The 19,259-nt window shown below is 46.1% G+C and overlaps 2 protein-coding genes across 12 annotated transcripts in view; one reads left to right on the forward strand and one right to left on the reverse strand.

Annotated features, from left to right (window-relative positions):
* Positions 1-5,262, reverse strand: part of MAEA (macrophage erythroblast attacher, E3 ubiquitin ligase) — a 71,013-nt gene extending 65,751 nt beyond the window's left edge. Inside the window, exon 1 of the mRNA XM_083440891.1 lies at positions 5,258-5,262. The gene's annotated coding sequence lies outside the window, so the exon portion shown is untranslated. The remainder of the gene's footprint in view (positions 1-5,257) is intronic.
* The window catches only part of CTBP1 (C-terminal binding protein 1), a 53,658-nt gene continuing 39,509 nt past the window's right edge, over positions 5,111-19,259 (forward strand). For 2 of the 11 annotated variants that reach the window (XM_083440864.1, XM_083440863.1), the window contains exon 1: positions 5,120-5,379. Coding sequence is in view for 2 of the 11 variants with exons in the window: in XM_083440863.1 (XP_083296989.1) it covers positions 5,340-5,379 (40 nt within the window). In the remaining 9 variants the exon portion in view is untranslated. Of the gene's footprint in view, positions 5,380-5,429; positions 5,704-6,012; positions 6,216-19,259 lie in introns of those variants that run through there. The other 9 variants (XM_083440867.1, XM_083440866.1, XM_083440868.1 and 6 more) reach the window with 8 other exon arrangements.

The following is a 19,259-nucleotide window of genomic DNA, read 5'->3' on the forward strand; positions in this document are numbered from 1 at the left end:
CATGTGGCCAGCATGACTAAGCCGCTTCTGGCAACCAGAGCAGAACACGGAAAAGCCATTTACCTTCCTGCCGGAGTGGTACCTATTTATCTACTTGCACTTTGACGTGCTTTCAAACTGCTAGGTTGGCAGGAGCAGGGACCGAGCAACAGGAACTCACCCCATTGCGGGGATTCGAACCACCGACCTTCTGATCGTTAAGCCCTAGGCTCTGTGGTTTATCTAGTCAAGCCGCAATACCACAAATAGCATACAGAGAAATCAAAGAGGCTGGTTCGATGGGCAATGCAAGGATACAAAAAGAGATCTGCTAAGGGCTATTAGAATCTATCAGAAAAAACCTTCCCTATTCGTCATTTATTGTGGTTGTGTGTGCGTGCAAATAATAATAATAATAATAATAATAATAATAATAATAATAATAATAATTTATTTATACCCAGCCCATCTGGCTGGATTTCCCCAGCCACTCTGGGCGGCTTCCAACAAAGTATTAAAATACAGTAGTCTGTTAAACATTAAAAGCTTTCCTAAACAGGCTGCCTTCAGATGTCTTCTAAAAGTCTGGTAATTGTTGTTCTCTTTGACATCTAGTGGGAGGGCGTTCCACAGGGCAGGCGCCACTATCGTGAAGGCCCTCTGCCTGGTTCCCTGTAACTTGGCTTCTCGCAGTGAGGGAACCGGCAGAAGGCCCTCGGCGCTGGACCTCAGTGTCCGGGCAGAACGATGGGGGTGGAGACGCTCCTCCAGGTATACTGGACAGAGGCCGTTTAAGGCTTTAAAGGTCAGCACCAACACTTTGAATTGTGCTCGTAACTATAAATAATACCATTTCCCCTTTCAAATAAGAGGATTTTATTCCCTTTTTTTCATACCTTTATGGGCAATGCCTACTGCATATTCAAAATGTCTGTAACTTTATGATGACTGAACACTGAGATAAATGACACATTAGAAGGCTCCAAAATGGCTCTAATGAAGAATCATGAGTAATATATCTGGTGACAGGCAAAGAAAAGGTTTGGGGATATATGGAGCATTGACTTTATGGCACTGCACCTAGGTTATAGCTAGCTTTCTGGTTATCAAAACATGAATGGCAGAATGAAAATAGCCATTCAGGGAGCGAACCTGCCACAGTTTAAGCCATAGGTTGGCAAACTTAGACCCAGGGGCCGGATGCGGCCCAATCGCCTTCTAAGTCTGGCCCACAGACGGTCTGGAAATCAGCATGTTCTTACATAAGTATAATGTGTCCTTTTGTTTAAAATGCATCTCAGGGTTATTTGTGGGGCATAGCAATTCGTTCATTCCCCCCCCCCCCAAAAAAAATATAGTCTGGCCCCCACAAGGTCTGAGGGACAGTGGACTGGCCCCCTGCTGAAAAAGTTTGCTGGCCCCTGGTTTAAGCCCTTGTACAGTGGTACCTCGGGTTACAGACGCTTCAGGTTACATACGCTTCAGGTTACAGACTCCGCTAACCCAGAAAGTGCTTCAGGTTAAGAACTTTGCTTTAGGATGAGAACAGAAATCGTGCTCCGGTGGTGCGGCGGCAGCAGGAGGCCCCATTAGCTAAAGTGGTGCTTCAGGTTAAGAATAGTTTCAGGTTAAGAACGGACCTCCGGAACGAATTAAGTACTTATCCCGAGGTACCACTGTAACTCTAATTAACATCAGTGTAATCATACACATTTTTCTGGGAACAAATGCCCTGAACTCAATGGAACTTACTCCTGAGTAGACATGTATAAACTTGGTCTGCAAGTTATGCTGTATAGGATCGCACCTTAATCATGTTTAACTCCATGTGGATCATTAGTTTGCAACAGTGTAACTTAATGCAGAATTGTTTCTTTGCTATGGTAGTGATGAACAAACCTTTTAAACTAAAGGCTGTCTCCATAATAGGAAGTATAATCTATTCCTATTTGCAATGGCCTGACTAGTGGTAGATCAAAGGAGACCTGAATCCCTTAGTCAATTAAAAAAAATAAAAATATAAAAAATAATTAGATGATCCCCTATTCATTATTATTCCCAAAATTTGTACTTCTATGTGTTCTGGAGTGTCTTGTGAAATCTGGTGATTGATATTGCTGGAACTCTTTCCGCCCTAACACAAATTTATTGACACAATTAAAAAAACAAAAACTGCTTTATCAAGCCTTTGTTTTGCATAATTCAAACAGCAAATGAGAGGCACTTGGGTGGGTGTGAGTGTGTGGGTGTGTACAGAGTCAGGTTTTATTGATGAATAGCAAAAAAAAATACACGTTTTGATTTCCTTTATTGCTGTCTCCTTATTGAAACTGAAAGCAATACAAAGGTATTTTAAAGCTGTTGAATCGACTGCTCCTGCTCCGATACTCGTGCAACCCATGTGAGAAGCTTCCTGAAAACAGTTGGAAGGCATCGGATTAGAAATCAATGGCTACATCTCCAGTCAGGTAAATTATTAGGCCTTGAAGTGCACAGCCATTCTGAGAGTTAATTGTATTCTTCTATAGTATAGTGTGTACTGCATTATGCGTCAGCTGACCCAGCCAGGCAGCGGAGCTGAACTGAATATTTTGTTTGACATCCAGCTCCTCAGCCTTTTTTCATAAAGCCCATACAATCTAATTGGAGGCAGTTTTGCTTTTTCACTCTCTCTATATTTATGTACTTTTTACATACATAAGCGAAGCTCTAGGGAACACAAAAGGTCTCCTGATTAGAGGTGTCTTGTAGTCCTCTTACTAGTTGCCCTAGAACAAAAGTAATCTCTTACTTAGAACATTGTAGTTGCCTTAATAATAATAATAATAAATGAAAAGAAATGACTGCGCTTTTAGCAGAAAATATAATTAAAATCTAGTAGGGTGGTTTGAGCAAAGGGCTCTCCTTCCACCTTTTTAATTTGGAGCTGGTAAGACTGATACATTTTTATGTGTAGACCTTGTACCCCCTCCCCCACCAAAGCACTTATTATATTATATTATATTTCTAAAATTTATCCCTTTCCTTAAATGACCTATAAGTGGTTCCTTAGGAATGTGGAAAGGAGTTTGCTTCTCTTTTAGAAATTTGTTACCAGATGCCAACTTTGTGGCATTGTCCAGTACAGTGGTACCTCGGGTTACATGCGCTTCAGGTTACACACTCCGCTAACCCTGAAATAGTGCTTCAGGTTAAGAACTTTGCTTCAGGATAAGAACAGAAATCGTGCTTTGGCGGCGCGGCAGCAGCAGGAGGCCCCATTAGCTAAACTGGTGCTTCAGGTTAAGAACAGTTTCTGGTTAAGAAGGGACCTCCGGAACGAATTAAGTACTTAACCTGAGGTACCACTGTATTTGGCTTTTTGTATTTGGTGCATTCACACAATTGCACTGATTTCAAGGGCTAGGAGAAAAAAACACAGAGGAGTAGGCCGAGAAAGGCCCAAGTATGCCCTGTTTTTAGGGGGAAATGCAACAAGCTGATTTGTCCACTCGGCAGTTGCAGTGTCAGATTGCCAATTCTGCCAGCTACAATTTACAGTGGGAGACTGTGTGTGTATATGTGTGATTATTCAAGGGCACTAACTTGGCTGTTGACTCAAGTCCTGCTGAAAGCAAAGGAGGCCGTACAGCGGCAATATTCCCTGTTCCCTAATATGCAGGACTTGTCTGCCAATTCCAATTAATTCTGAAAATTATCAGGGGTAGGAAAGACTTGCCCACCCTGCAAGTGACCTCCTCCTTCTTTGGCGATCACTCGTAACCGAGTAAGATTGTATCCATGAACATGGTCTTAACAGTGAGTCCCTAAGTGACTCTGGAAACCAATTCTGGATCCACACGTCCTTCCAAAGTGGGGACAGAGGTTTCCGGGTGGGAGTTGATCATGGTGTGGATTTGCCAAGCATGCCTTCCTCTTAGCACATTTCTCCTTTGCATCCTGAGTTCGAGTGTCTTCAAAGTCCATGACACCTTTGGTAAAGGCTGTTCTCCAACTGGAGCGCTCGTAGGCCACCGTTTTCCAGTTGTTGGTGATTATACTACATTTTTAAAAAGATTTCCCTGGCATTATGCTTTCCATTTTAAAGTTCGGAATAGAGTAGTTGCTTTGGAAGACGATCATCAGGCATCCACACAACATGACCAGTCCAACGAAGTGGATGTTGAAGAATCATTGCTTCCACACTGGTGATCTTTGCTTCTTAGTTAGTTTGCCTGTCTTCCCAAGTGATATGTAAAATTTTTCGGAGACACTGCTGATGGAAACTTTGAGGAGTTGGAGATGGCGTTCATAAGTGGGCTACGTTTCACAAGCACACAGCAAGGCCAGTAGTACAATAGCTTTGTAAACAAGCGTTTCGGTTTCCCTGCTGTGAATGTCTTGGTCCTCACCCTGCGCTTCAATTGAGAGAAAGCTGCACTCATGGAGCTCAGGCGATGCTGGATTTCGGCATCAATGCCGGCCCTTGTGGGAAGGTAACTAACTGCCCTGGTGTTGTTGTTGTTGTTTAGTCGTGTCCAACTCTTCTTGACCCCATGGACCAGAGCACGCCAGGCACTTCTGTCTTCCCCTGCCTCCCGCAGTTTGGTCAAGCTCATGCTGGTAGCTTCGAGAACACTGTCCAACCATCTTGCCCTCTGTCGTCCCCTTCTCCTTGTGCCCTCCATCTTTCCCAACATCAGGGTCTTTTCCAGGGAGTCTTCTCTTCTCATGAGGTGGCCAAAGTATTGGAGCCTCAGCTTCACGATCTGTCCTTCCAGTGAGCACTCAGGGCTGATTTCCTTCAGAATGGAGAGGTTTGATCTTCTTGCAGTCCATGGGACTCTCAAGAGTCTCCTCCAGCACCAGAATTCAAAAGCATCAATTCTTCGGCGATCAGCCTTCTTTATGGTCCAGCTCTCAGTACTGGGAAAAGCATAGCTTTAACTATACGGACCTTTGCTGGCAAGGAGATGTCTCTGCTTTTTAAGATGCTGAACTGCCCTGGTAGGAGAAGTATATGTGTGTGACAGCCTCCGCGGCGAGCCTCTTGCGCTTGCAAACGGGATGCTTGGGGTGGAAAGAGCGCCTCCCCGCCGCGCGCTCCCCTGCGCGCTCCCGCCTTCCCGCGCTCCCTCCCGCCCCTTCTGCTTTCCGGGGACTTTGGCGAGGCAGGAACCAGAAGACCAACGCCTGCCTGCCTGCCTGGAGCTCCTCCCGCGCCGCCGCCTCCTCCTCCTCCCCTCCCGGCCTCCGTTCTTGGCGAAGCGTCTGGGCCGCTTGGCGAGCGGGGAGAGCGACGGCGCCGCCATATGCGCCGCACTGCGCCCCAGACGCCGCCGCCGCCGCCGGAGGAGCCGTGCCCCTGACAGCGCGGTTCAATGGGCAGCTCCCACCTCCTCAACAAGGGCTTGCCGCTCGGTAAGGACCCGCCCGGCCAGGCCCTGCCTTGCCTTTGCCCTGCCCGGCCTGCCTGGGTCGTGGCGCGGCCGGCGGGCGCTTGGAGAGGCCGGCCAGGCTCCCTTCCCTTCCCCCCCTTCGCCGCCGCCGCCGCGCGCGCCCGCCGCCCGCCGGGCTTTGTGCTGCGCGGCATTGTGCGTCTCGGGGCGCCTTTCGGAGGCGCGAGCCAGGCCCCCCTGCGCCTCTCCGCCGGGCGCGCGCGGGCGCGCAAAAGGGGGCGCTGGGAGGCCGAAGGGGGGACTTGGAGAGGCTCCAGCGCGCGCGCGCGCGGGTCTGGTCTGCGCGGTAAGAGGGGAAGAAGGCGGCGAGGAGGGGCGGGCGGCGGCCCTGGCTTCCCCCAGTGCGGGCGAGGGGGTCGGGGCCGCGGCTGGAGAGGGAGAACAAGGCCCACCCGCCGCCGCCGCCTTGCCCGGCCAGGCTGCTTCTCCGCGCGCGCAGAGGTTGCCAGGCGCGGCGGAGAGGAGGAAGGAAGGAAGGAAGTTGAGCGGGGACGCCGTGTCCCTGTTATTACTGCCTCACGGACGGGAAAGGGTGGTTCAAGGCCTGTGGTGGCCTTCTGGAGTGGGCGGGCGGCCCCGCGTGTGCGTGTGTATGCGTGGACCCGCGTGCAGCCGGCGGGCTTCTGGTCCGCCGACGTTCCGGAGGAGGCGTTTGTTGTGAAAGGGCCGCGATGGCAACCTGCGCCCCAAAGCCCCACTGGCTGGGCTGGCCTCCGTCTCTGCTGGGATGCTCCGCTGCTCCTAACCCTGCAGCTAGGATGAGATGTTGACACCGCATGGATGGAAGAATGGAAAGGGGTACCATTCCCCCCCCCCCCCGACTCGTAACTCTTTGTAATAGATGGCATGCTGTGAAAGGCAGTGAGGGGCTGGCGCTGCCCTTTTGGTTAGGGAACAAGGCAGGAACCGTGCTTTGAAAATACGGTTTTGGGAGATACTTTTAACGATTGCCAGAAAGACATTCGCTTTCCTGGCCGAGATGGAGAAACTGCAAGCAAATCCCGCTTTAGTTAGTTTTTAAAAATGAAGCATGATGAATCGGGTGGAGGGATGTTGCTGTTGTGTGCCACCGTCCCCTTCTGTTTTTTGCAATGAAGCGCATGAAATTTGGTGATGGCGGTTTTGAAGCTGAGCGACTCGGCTGCACCATGGCTTATGATATGATTCATGCACCTTATAGTCAGCAGGGCCTGTGTTCCGTGATATTATCGAGTTCAGCCTCTTCGCAAAGCGAAGGAACAGAAAGAGCCACGCTGGTTTAAACAAATAATTCTCAGCAGTTTGGAAGGATCTCCTAGCATGGCATACTTTCAGGCTGTTCAGTAAATAACAGTTGAGGAACTCCTCCAGCTGACACGAGAGAGCTTGTCTAATTCTAATCTGATTAAGTGGTGTATCTGCACTGTTACACCGCTAACAGTGCACAAGGCTAATATTAGCAACACAGTCGGCATAGCTGCTTTAAAAATACTGCTCTCTATAAAAAATTCTGATCGATCACTGCAATGAACATATTTTATACTTTTTTGTGTGTTAACAAGCTTTGTTATTTATTAGATAAACTGGACAGATTTATCTACTACCTTTTTTGCACATTAGCAGCTTCCTATATCAAATAATGTGCTTTTGTTTATTTATGTTCTAATAGAGAAAGTAATCTTCATGCAGTGATTTAAAATTCAGACTTTGCCCTAGCACTCGTTTTATTTTATAAAATGTAGACAGTTGTTATATTAGGTTGGGTTATTATTGATTAAACATAGCCAGTATCTCCACAGAAGCATCTGATCTGATGCCTTTGCAGTTATATACAGCTTCATTTTAAAAGCAAGTTTCAAGAACTGCTTTAAAAAAAAAAATTACATATGGCATAGGAATAAATGCATAACACAACAGTATCAAGCTGCTTCTTAGAAATTCTTGCTCCAAGATTATTATTATTTTTAAAATTACTGTACTCTTGAAATGCAGATTCTGATCTTTTTAAAGGAGATATGTCATGATTGCTCATTTTCACATGAAATATGGTGTCTAGGATTAAAATTATTAATATGCAGATGCCATGGGTAAACTCCTAATGGTTTTCGTGTTGCAACCAATTTGTCACATTCACAAGAAGAAAATCTGTCTTCATTTATGTTTAAGCAGAGCGTCCCAAGAATACCTTAGGAAAGGATTCCATATATGTTACTATTTATTGGGTAGTTGTTACCTAAATACTCAACGTTCCCATTTATTTTGTAACTTACAAGAACAAGTTAATAGTTTTATATTTAATTGGTGTATTAAATTACAAAGGGAAATCCCCCATTCACTACAGTAAAATGGCCTGGAAACATAAAATATGAATGCTAGAACAACTCATTGCTTTATCCAGGATTGTATTCGCAGATAAAGTTGTCAAGAATGATCGAGATATTAAAGGATGACAAAGCATCTTGTATAAGGTAGCACTAAGAAAGGAGAAGGAAACAAATGCAGAAAGGGAAAGAAATATAGTTTGGTATAATAAAGGAAATCTAAATCAATGCAATGAAAAGCATTCTAAGAAGGGTGACCCCACTATTACTATTTTTTAGAGCAGGCCCACATTTTCTTTACAGCTAAGGCTGGTCCTTCTAACTAGTCAAATATTTTGATGATGTGCAGAGCACGAAAATCTTGATTTCTGCAAGTTATGTTCAGCCACCCTTTTACACAACCAAGCTTGATGCAGTCTGCCTCTAGAATTAAACTGGCATATCTAACTATTATAGCCGAAAGAAATTGTTGAACATCGTTAGAATTGGTTTCACACCTTTACCACTGGTCAGAAGATAACCCACATCCTTTTTAGTTGCTGAATTAGCTGAAGTTGGATGTACCCCCCCCCCCGAGACTGAATCAATCTCAAGGATGACTTTCACTGCCTTGATGTAATGATTCTAGACATTGTGCAGGGTTTTGAAACTCTCTAGCATAACCATGGATCTGGGAAGGCGGGCAGAATATCTAAAGCAAACCAGATTGGGAGTAGCTCTTGCATCAAATATACTAACTAAAATTGCATTTGCAAGATTACCATTCCTACTTTAATGCAGAAAATGAATTATTTGACCACTTTATAAGTAGGACACGGGTGGTTTTCAGACTCTGCTCCTTAGAAGCTTATCAAGGGTTCTAAATCGGCAATGGCAGACAAGTTGCTCAAAAGAGAGCTTTTCCGTCATTACCAATATTCTTTGCAATGTGCAGTCATGCGGCGGGGGGGGGGCAATGGCGTTAGGAGCAGAACACCCTCTCAGTTGTATGGAACCACAGTTGTGTTGAAAAGGGTCCTGGAAAATACTTCCGAATCCTCATAAGCAGGGATTCCGTGGGGTTACTCAGCAGAAGAATTACTGTGCAAAGATTTACTGTATTTTTTGCTCTATAAGACTCACTTTTCCCCTCCCAAAAAGTAAGGGGAAATGTGTGTGCGTCTTATGGAGCGAATGCAGGCTGCGCAGCTATCCCAGAAGCCAGAACAGTAAGAGGGATTGCTGCTTTCACTGCGCAGCGATCCCTCATGCTGTTCTGGCTTCTGAGATTCAGAATATTATTTTTTCTTGTTTTCCTCCTCCAAAAACTAGGTGCGTCTTATAGAGCGAAAAATACGGTGCTTGGTCATTTGAGTTTTGAAAGCCATTTATGCAGGGCGTGAATGTTTTTTCTAGCAAGACCTAGAACAATATTGTCCCAAGTCAAGGTCAGTAGATCCATAGTGGACTGCCATGAAAATCTATGTAAAACAGACTTCTGATTGAAATTTGGATTTTCAGTGGGTAGTTTTCAAAATAGCTGGCCAACCCAGCTGAATTGTAAATTTCCAACCACAACAAAAAACGAATTTTCCAAGGGGCAAGGTGAACTGTGCAACTTCCAAGAGGAAATGATTATTTTGAAAGCTTCCAGTTCCTATGGAATTTCTGGATAAATCTGCATTAGAAATCCGGAGAGGAGACCACATTTCCACTGAACTCATGGATCATTTTCTGCTCCTTTCCTTTTTGTCAGGCACTCCCAGCTGTGGCTGCAGTTAGGTAAAGGTAAAGGGACCCCTAACCATTAGGTCCAGTCGTGATTGACTCTGGGGTTGCGGTGCTCATCTCGCTTTATTGGCCGAGGGAGCCAGCGTACAGCTTCCGGGTCATGTGGCCAGCATGACTAAGCTGCTTCTGGCGAACCAGAGCAGCGCACGGAAATGCCGTTTACCTTACCTTACCTATTTATCTACTTGCACTTTGACGTGCTTTCGAACTGCTAGGTTGGCAGGAGCAGGGACCAAGCAATGGGAGCTCACCCAGTTGTGGGGATTCGAACCGCCGACCTTTTGATCGGCAAGTCCTAGACTCTGTGGTTTAACCCACAGCGCCACCCGCGTCCCGTGGCTGCAGTTAGAGAGCTCCTAAAATGAGCAGCAGGTGTGGAATAGCTCGAGTCAGGACAGATAATTAATAATATTCCATTTTTAAAAACTGCATTTTTGTGCTAGTGGTCAGTTGCGCATCAGGGACTTGTAAGTCGAGTGATAACGTTTGGGCTTTTATTTCACGGTCCAGAACACTGATGTGGTGATGCACTCGGCCTCTGGGCTTGCAGCATTTCAAGACTGTGAAATCCTGCAGTAGTTGGCAGCGGAAGGAGCACTGCAGTCAAAACCCAGAGCTTCTTAAAACCTCCTGTGCCCGGCCAATCTTTGTTTAATGAAAATGTAGTAAAGCATTACACATGGAGGATGCAGCAGAGTCTAGAGCAGGAGGGGAACATGAAAATCCAAAGTTGGAACAATAACTGTAGTCAGTCGATTCTGTATTGCAGAGCAAGGCCATTTGCATTTGGGACGGCTTCCAGCTGAACATGAAAAACGAGTCTCTGATAAATCCTCATATGGGAAAAATGTCTTTAAAATGTTAACATAATAAAAGTACTAAGAATTATTCCCATTCCTGCTCCTGTTTTGGGCTGGAGGAAGTGGATGAATGCCTTACTTACTTCGCCAAACCTTTTATTAAGCATTACAAACACAGGCCATCGTAAAACATCCATATATGCAGTTTTAAAATATATATAAATAAACAGCCACGTAAAAATATGTAACAACAAAGATATTCATTGGAGTGGAGGATGAAAGCCAACTTTTGAATACGTGTTTTATTGTGGAGTCATAACCTTGTTTTTAAAATGTTTAGGAAAATGAATCGAAGGCCCTGATCGAGATTTTAAAAGCATTTCTTTTACCCTGGCATATTATAAAAAAGATGCTTTGTATTGGATATGAACTTTTGTATATCTTTGGATAAGTATTAATTTAAAAAATGGTTTTTAAAGTAAAAGGGAAGGGGGCATGATAGAGGGCTATACAGTTGGGAAGAAATTGGCGGATAATACCAGAACCTGGGGTCATCAAAACACATCGATTGACCGCAGTTTCATAAAAAAGGAACAACTTTTTCCAATATTTCCAAATTCTGGAAATATTTGCTATAGGATGTGGTGATGTCAATTAGCTTAGATAACTTTTAACTGGGCAACTGGGCAAGTTCAGCTGCAGTGTGCAGTTCAGTTGCTGAAGAACAACAGTCGGACAAGGCTTTTGCCCTTTTTCAGGTTCCTGAACGCATCTGGTTGGGCCACCGTGGGAAAGAGGAAGCTGGACTGGATAGATCTTTTGGCTCCAGCAGGGTTTCCCCCTACGTTCGTGGCATGCGATGTGACATGGGGTTGGGAGAGGCCTGCCATTCAAAGGAGGAAAGTATCCTTTCCACTTGGCACAGAACAAACCAAGTAGTCTGCTTTGACTACTACAATGTGCTCTACGTGGGGCTACCTTAGAAGGTGACTCGGAAACTGCAATTAATCCAGAATGCAGCAGCTAGGTTGGTGACTGGGAGTGGCCGCCGAGACCATATAACACTGGTCCTAAAGGATCTACATTGGCTCCCAGTCCGTATCCAAGCACAATTCAAAGTGTTGGAGCTGACCTTTAAAGCCCTAAACGGCCTCGGTCCTGTATACCCGAAGGAGCGTCTCCACCCCCATCGTTCAGCCCGGACACTGAGGTCCAGCACCGAGGGCCTTCTGGCGGTTCCCTCGCTGCGAGAAGTGAGGCTGCAGGGAACCAGACAGAGGGCTTTCTCTGTAGTGGCGCCCGCCCTGTGGAACGCCCTCCTAGCAGATGTCAAGGCAATGAACAACTATTTTACTTTTAAAAGACAACTGAAGGTGGTCCTGTTTAGGGAAGTTTTTAAAGTTTGATGCTGTATTGTTTTAAATATTCAGTTGGAAGCTGGCCAGAGTGGCTGGGGAAACCCAGTCAGATGGGCGAGGTATAAATAATAAATTATTATTATTATTATTATTATTATTAACCTTGACCATGTCTGAAGTAGCACTCTGGGTCCTGTAAAAAAATGCAGCGTCCTTCAACAATTATGGCTAGTACAGTGGTACCTCTGGTTACAAACTTAATTCGATCCGGAGGTCCGTTCTTAAGCTGAAACTGTTCTTATCCTGAGGTACCACTTTAGCTAATCGTTCTCCCGTTGTTTGCACGCCTCTGGCGCACGATTTCCGTTCGCATCCTGGGGCAAAGTTCACAACCAGGAGCAGCTACTTCCGGGTTAGCGGAGCTCGTAACCTGAAGCGTTTGTAACCAGAGGTACCACTGTATCGCAGTGCTTGGATTCCCAACTGGGATGTGTGTATGTACTGCCATCTGATAGGACAGAGATTAATTCCCAGCCTGGCAGTAATTGCAGCACCTGATTTCTGCGGGTGGCCGTTGGTGATGCATGCAACCTCAAATGTCGTTTCATCCATTCCCTGACCCATGCAACATGTTTTGATCTCTATTCAGAGTTCACTGGCATTGAACCTCAACAGATTTCCAGGTAGCATGTGTGCTGTGCCATATTCTTTTCATCAGTATTTTAGCCAAGGAGAGAGAGGAGGAGGAGGAGTTTGGATTTGATATCCCTCTTTATCACTACCCGAAGGAGTCTCAAAGCGGCTAACATTCTCCTTTCCCTTCCTCCCCAAACAACAAACACTCTGTGAGGTGAGTGGGGCTGAGAGACTCCAAAGAAGTGTGACTGGCCCAAGGTCACCCAGCAGCTGCATGTGGAGGAGCAGGGGAGCGAACCCGGTTCCCCAGATTACGAGTCTACCGCTCTTAATCACTACACCACTGAGTGTGTTATGTCCGAGAAAAAGGAACCTATCTGCATAGCAGTCTTTAGTTATACATCATTAGTTTCCTCTCTCTTAAGATGGAGGGATACATGGGGAATGCCAGATTTCGGGGGCACAGTGCTGGGATAAAACTGCCGCAAGAATAAGTATTTTTCCTATCCAGATTGGCCTCTGCCTGTGGAAAGAATGGTGCCTACGGCAGCATCAGCTTGCAGTACAATGTGCTGTGACTCATTTTTAGAGCAGCTGATGGAGAGCAGTCTGCAGCAGTGTTGCTGCTGGTCCATATCCAATGCAGCAGCTGGCACAGAGAGAAGGCAACACTACTGCATCTGTCCCATGTGCTCAGAGCAGCTGCCTTGGATTGAAGAATGCAACATGTTGGCTTGCATGAATTCTGATATCAGTTTTTGCACTGAGTTCCCAAACGAGACCAGTTTCCTGCTTTGTCATATAGACGTTTTGCCAGGACTGTAACCTTAGTCCAGGGGTCGGCAACGTTTTTGGGGCATGGGCTGGTTCGCGATCCTGCAGACGCCACAGTGGGCTGGAGTGCGCATGTGTGTGTGTGCGCATGCATGCACATTTCCAGCACTCCTTCCGGCGTGGAGGAGGCGTGCACAGCTTCCCATTGGCTGGAGGAGCTTCCTGCAGCCAATGGGAAGCCGGCCAGCGTCACGGAAGGCGGTCCTGGCTCTGCTCCGCGCCGGTTTAGCGTGGCGCACGGGAGCCAACCGATTGGGCGGCAGGGGTCCATGGGCCGCTTAAACGACCCCTATGGGCTGCTTCCGGTTGCCTATGCCTGCCTTAGCCGAAGCAACATGGTTTGGCACTGATAAAAAGCCCGTCTTCAGATTATTCTGACAATAACAATATAATAATTAAATTAACAGAGATTAAATGTGTTATCTTCAGCTTAATGTTGTACATGTGTGCCATTATTACCAATTCCCTTCGTTCATTTAATCTACTTTGCAAATAACTTCAATGTTTGCTGCTGCATATCTCTTCTCATATCATTGCCTTTCCTGTTCATAAGATGAGATAAATAATTGGATTTGCTGGTATAAATTTTATGTGTGTTTTTATGTATTTCTGCACCTGGGGGAATATTCAAACTGGTACAAATGGAGGTGATGCCAGCTGGTCACTAGATTTGGAGTTGACGATTGCTGCTGCTTTTTGACGGTGGTAGTTTTATCTGCGCGATTTGGTTTTTAGAGCTTTAAAACCAAGAAAGTTAGTTGAATGCGGCCCAATGTATTTTAGATCCACCTGCTTAGGGGAAGAGAACATTTGAGAATTCCAGAGGGGAAAGCTTAACGATAATGGGTTCATTGTACTGTTTGTGTAGGAAATAACTAATTCAGGACGAGGGCTGTTTGGGAGCGCAGCAGATAATCTTCTTGATTCTCCAGTGTACTGTAAAGTTTCTGAAACATTCACAATGGGATTAGATTCACCTCAGCATTTTCAAAGGATCACGTATTAGTTTCCAGTAGCTTAACCTTTCTGCTGTTTGTCTGTTCTGACCAAGATGAAACAATTTTTTAAAAAATAAACTGTTTTCTTCGTAAACAAAGGAAAACATTCCAATGTGAAAGTGAAAAGATGAGAACTTGGCTATATATCCACACATCCCTTCATTCATTCATTCATTCATTCCGATAATATAGCACTTTCCTGCCAAGTCTCCATCTGCATTTCTGCAAGGCTAATCCATCCAGGAACTTTTTCCTTGTTCTAAGCATCCCCTGAGAGTGAGGTTGACTAGATCAAAAGCTTGTATATGGTCTAGTCCAGTAATGGCCAAACTTGGCCCTCCAGCTGTTTTGGGACTACAATTCCCATCATCCTTGACCACTGGTCCTATGGGAGTTGTAGTCCCCAAAACAGCTGGAGGGCCAAGTTTGGCCATCACTGGTCTAGTCAACTTTGCACTCTACTTAGCACTTATAATGAACTGCAATGGGATGTTAAGACAGGAACAGTCTCTTTCTGACAGACGGTTGGTATCCATCTGTCTCAAGAGACAATGGAGGGGGTGTGGCTTCAGGGATCAAGAATTGCAGGGCCTGCTGTGGCTGTAGCGCCAACACAGGGGAGACCTGCTTTGTTGCAGTGGGGCAGATGAAGGTTGTGCGGTGCTGGTGGACTATGGCTTTTCTTGCTTCTGCGCTCCTCCCAGTGGTCATTCCTCCTCTGGTTACTGCTGCGGATACACAACCTGACGTGAGGGAGGCGCTAATTTCCTGCATAATGTCTCCATGGTTGTTAAGTTAAATTGGAGCATTAAGGAGGAATTTATGCCTGTTGCATCGGTCCTGTATTCCACCCCCTTGTTCAGCCCGGACACTGAGGTCCAGCTCTGAGGGCCTTCTGCCGGTTCCCTCATTGTGAGAAGTGAAGTTACAGAGAACCAGGCAGAGGGCCTTCTTGGTAGTGGCACCCACCCTGTGGAATGCCCTCTGGTGAGATGTCAAAAATAAATAACTAGCTGACTTTCAGAAGTCATCTGAAGGCAGCCCTGTATCAGGAAGCTTTTAATGTGCGATGTTTTACTGTGGTTTTATAATTTGTTGAAAGCTGCCCAGAGTCACTGGGGCAACCCAGTCAGATGGGTGGCCTATAAATTATCATTATTATTTATGGATGGAATAATAATAATAATAATACAGTCATACCTCGGGTTACAGACGCTTCAGGTTGTGTTTTTTCGGGTTGCGGACTGCCGAAACCCAGAAGTACTGGAACGGGTTACTTCTGGGTTTCGGCGGCCGCGCATGCGCAGAAGTGCTAAATCGCGCTGTGCATAGAAGCGACGAATCGCCACTGCGGGTTGTGGACGCTGCGGGTTGCGAATGTGCATCCCGCATGGATCACATTTGCAACCCAAGCATCCACTATAATAATAATAATAGTTTTTATTATTAATCTGTGCACAACCAGGTGGGAAAGTAACTTTACTGTTTCAGTGATGCTCAGTGTTTCTTAAGCTTACTTTACTGAGGAATGAGAGCACATACATGGAGCTCATAATTAGCTGACACTTAGAATAATAAAATTGTAGAGTTGGAAAGGGGTGATATGATAGCCATGTTCAAATATATAAAAGGATGTCACATAGAGGAGGGAGAAAGGTTGTTTTCTGCTGCTCCAGAGAAGTGGACACGAAGCAATGGATCCAAACTACAAGAAAGAAGATTCCACCTAAACATTAGGAAGAACTTCCTGACAGTAAGAGCTGTTTGACAGTGGAATTTGCTGCCAAGGAGTGTGGTGGAGTCTCCTTCTTTGGAGGTCTTTAAGCAGAGGCTTGACAACCATATGTCAGGAGTGCTCTGATGGTGTTTCCTGCTTGGCAGGGGGTTGGACTCGATGGCCCTTGTGGTCTCTTCCAACTCTATGATTCTGTTCTATTCTATTCTATTCTGTTCTATGAAAGGACCACGAAAACCCCCTGCGATGCAGGAAACTCTACAAAAGCCACCCAACCTCTGCTTGAAAACCTCCAAGGAGAATCCATCGCCTCCCAAGGGTGCCCAGTTCCACACCTGAACCGCTCTTACTGTCAGAAAGTATTTCCTGATGTTTTGTCGGGAATCTCCTTTCTTGTAACTTGAATCCCTTGGTTTCTGTCCTACCCTCCAGAGCAGGAGGAAACCAGCATGTTCCATGTGACAGCCCTTTTGGATATTTGAAGATGGCTATCGGTGCATGTTATTCCCCAGCTAAAGAAACGGCAAAACAACAACGATGATGTCACCTTTCCCCATATCTTTGTAGCCTGAGGCAATTGGTAATTAGCCCAAACAAAGATATGAATGATGTATTACATGGTTGTAACAGTCAGTTTGAACTTTCTAAAGTATGCGTGAGAGATGAGAAGGCCAGGGTTTTTTTTCCTTTGCCGGAAGAGCCCAAAATTGCTTCTTCCTTTTACAATCAATGTTTTTGATGGCTCTGAGGCTGATCATAGCATTGTAGAGTTGGAAGGGACCCCCAGGGGTCATCTATCCCAACCCCCTGCTACTTTGGAAATACATAGGTGTCGTACCCAAGTTACACTGAAGTTGTACTGTGGGGTGGAGAATCACCTCAGCCCTGAAGTTGCTGCATTATTAAACATTCTTCTCATAGTCTTAATAGGTAAGAACTTCTTTTTGTGTGTGTGAACGCTGTGAATTCAAAGGTAGCTATGCATATTGGGAGGGCAAAGGTGCCTTTATGATTCCAGAGTAGCTGAAGTGGTCAGTGCTGCAGTAGCTATCAGTGATGCTGATTCAGAGCCCGCCTGAAAAGTGTAGCAGGATAGAGGATGGCCCATGTACTGAGTCCGATTTTGGCCCAGCTAGCCTAGGGGTGTCTGTTCTGCCCGGCAACAGCTCTAAAAGGTCTCAGGCAGAGCTTGATACTGGCAAAATGTGTAGTAGACCTCTGTGCATTCGTTATTAAGGGCTGCGGTCCTGTGTTCTTGTAAAGTGCAGGATCCCCTGGTTATTTACAAAGGGTGGTATATAAATTTAATATATAAAATAAATGGAACACAGGTGGACTTATGAGTTAAAATGCATAGTTCTTTTCATAGTTGGGGAAATTTAATAATGTCTTAACACAAATAACATTTAAACTACAGTGGTAAAGGTAAAGGGACCCCGGACCATTAGGTCCAGTCGTGACCGTCTCTGGGGTTGCGGCGCTCATCTCGCTTTATTGGCCGAGGGAGCCGGCGTACAGCTTCCGGGTCATGTGGCCAGCATGACTAAGCCGCTTCTGGCGAACCAGAGCAGCGCACGGAAACGCCGTTTACCTTCCCGCCGGAGCGGTACCTATTAATCTACTTGCACTTTGACGTGCTTTTGAACTGCTAGATTGGCAGGAGCAGGGACCGAGCAACGGCAGCTCACCCCGTCGCGGGGATTCGAACCGCCAACCTTTTGATCAGCAAGTCCTAGGCTCTGTGGTTTAACCCACAGCGCCACCCGCGTCCCAAACTACAGTGGTACCTCGGGTTAAGTACTTAATTCGTTCCGGAGGTCCGTTCTTAACCTGAAACTGTTCTTAACCTGAAGCACCACTTTAGCTAATGGGGCCTCCTGCTGCTGCCGCACGATTTCTGTTCTCATCCTGAGGTAAAGTTCTTAACCCGAGGTACTATTTCTGGGTTAGCCGAGTCTGTAACCTGAAGCGTATGTAACCCGAAGTACCACTGTATAGCTAAATTATTCCTAAACTTTGTTCTACCGAGAATCACTTTTCTGGTGTCCATCCTTTGCAAACCACCAGAATTTTTCCCACTATCGCACAGGAGAATGTCTGAAAGCCTGTTGAACAAATACACTGCCTTCTATTCTGGTGCAGCTTGACTGTACGGTGGTACCTCTGGTTACAAACTTAATTCGTTCTGGAGGTCCATTCTTAACCTGAAACCGTTCTTAACCTAAGGTACCGCTTTAGCTAATGTGGCCTCCCGCTGCTCCCGCACGATTTCTGTTCTCATCCTGAGGTAAAGTTCTTAACCTAAGGTACTATTTTTAGGTTAGCATTCTCTAACCCAAGGTGTTTGTAACCCCAGGTTAGTTGCTGCTCCAGTTCTCCGAAATGCTTGCTGTAGTTAGATTTTTTTTTGGGGGGGGGGGGAATGAGCCGCTAAAATTCTACTAAGGTAAAGGTAAAGGGACCCCTGACCATTAGGTCCAGTCGTGACCGACTCTGGGGTTGCGGCGCTCATCTCATTTTATTGGCCGAGGGAGCCGGCGTACAGCTTCCGGGTCATGTGGCCAGTATGACTAAGCCGCTTCTGGCGAACCAGAGCAGTGCACAGAAATGCCATTTACCTTCCCGCTGGAGCGGTACCTATTTATCTACTTGCACTTTGACGTGCTTTTGAACTGCTAGATTGGCAGGAGCAGGGACTGAGCAATGGGAGCTCACCCCATCACGGGGATTCGAACCGCCAACCTTCTGATCAGCAAGTCCTAGGCTCTGTGGTTTAACCCACAGCACCACCCGCATCCCTTTTAATGGCCTCTAGGTGATACCTATATTGTTGGGGTGGCCAGTAGTGCTGGAATATACACCTGTAGCACTGCCAGACAGCCAGACTCAAAAGAAGCCTTCAGACCACCACTTTTAAATAAAGTGTTGTAGATGAGGGGTGGCCAACTCTCAAGAGACTACGATCTACTTTCAGAATTAAAAACTGGCAGTGATCTACCCCCTTTTTGGGAAGGAGAAAGGCCCTTTTTAAGGGGTTAAAAAAAAAGCTTTGGGGGGGATTAAAGGCAAGGGACAAAGGGGTAAAGTCACTCACAAAAAAGATCGCTATGGATCAAAACAGCAGCACAGAGAAAGCTCTATCTTCCCTTGCAGAGAACATACAGTGATGGAGGGCAGGGTGAGGGAGCAGGGCAGGAGTCGGGTTTAGCGACGCTAAGGAAAGGGAGCCAGAGATTGACCGCAATCTACCAAAACCTGCTTGGGAACTACCAGTAGATCGCGATCCACCTGTTGGACATCCCTGTTGTGGATCATCTGAAAGCATTCTGAGGATGCTGATCTGTGTTAAACAAGAGATATCTAAATTTGGTCTTAGCCAAAAGACCGAGAAGCGTTGAGTAACCCGGATCA

The sequence above is a fragment of the Podarcis tiliguerta genome, assembly GCF_965153285.1.
Source record: "Podarcis tiliguerta genome assembly, chromosome: 5".
Lineage (NCBI taxonomy): Eukaryota > Metazoa > Chordata > Lepidosauria > Squamata > Lacertidae > Podarcis > Podarcis tiliguerta.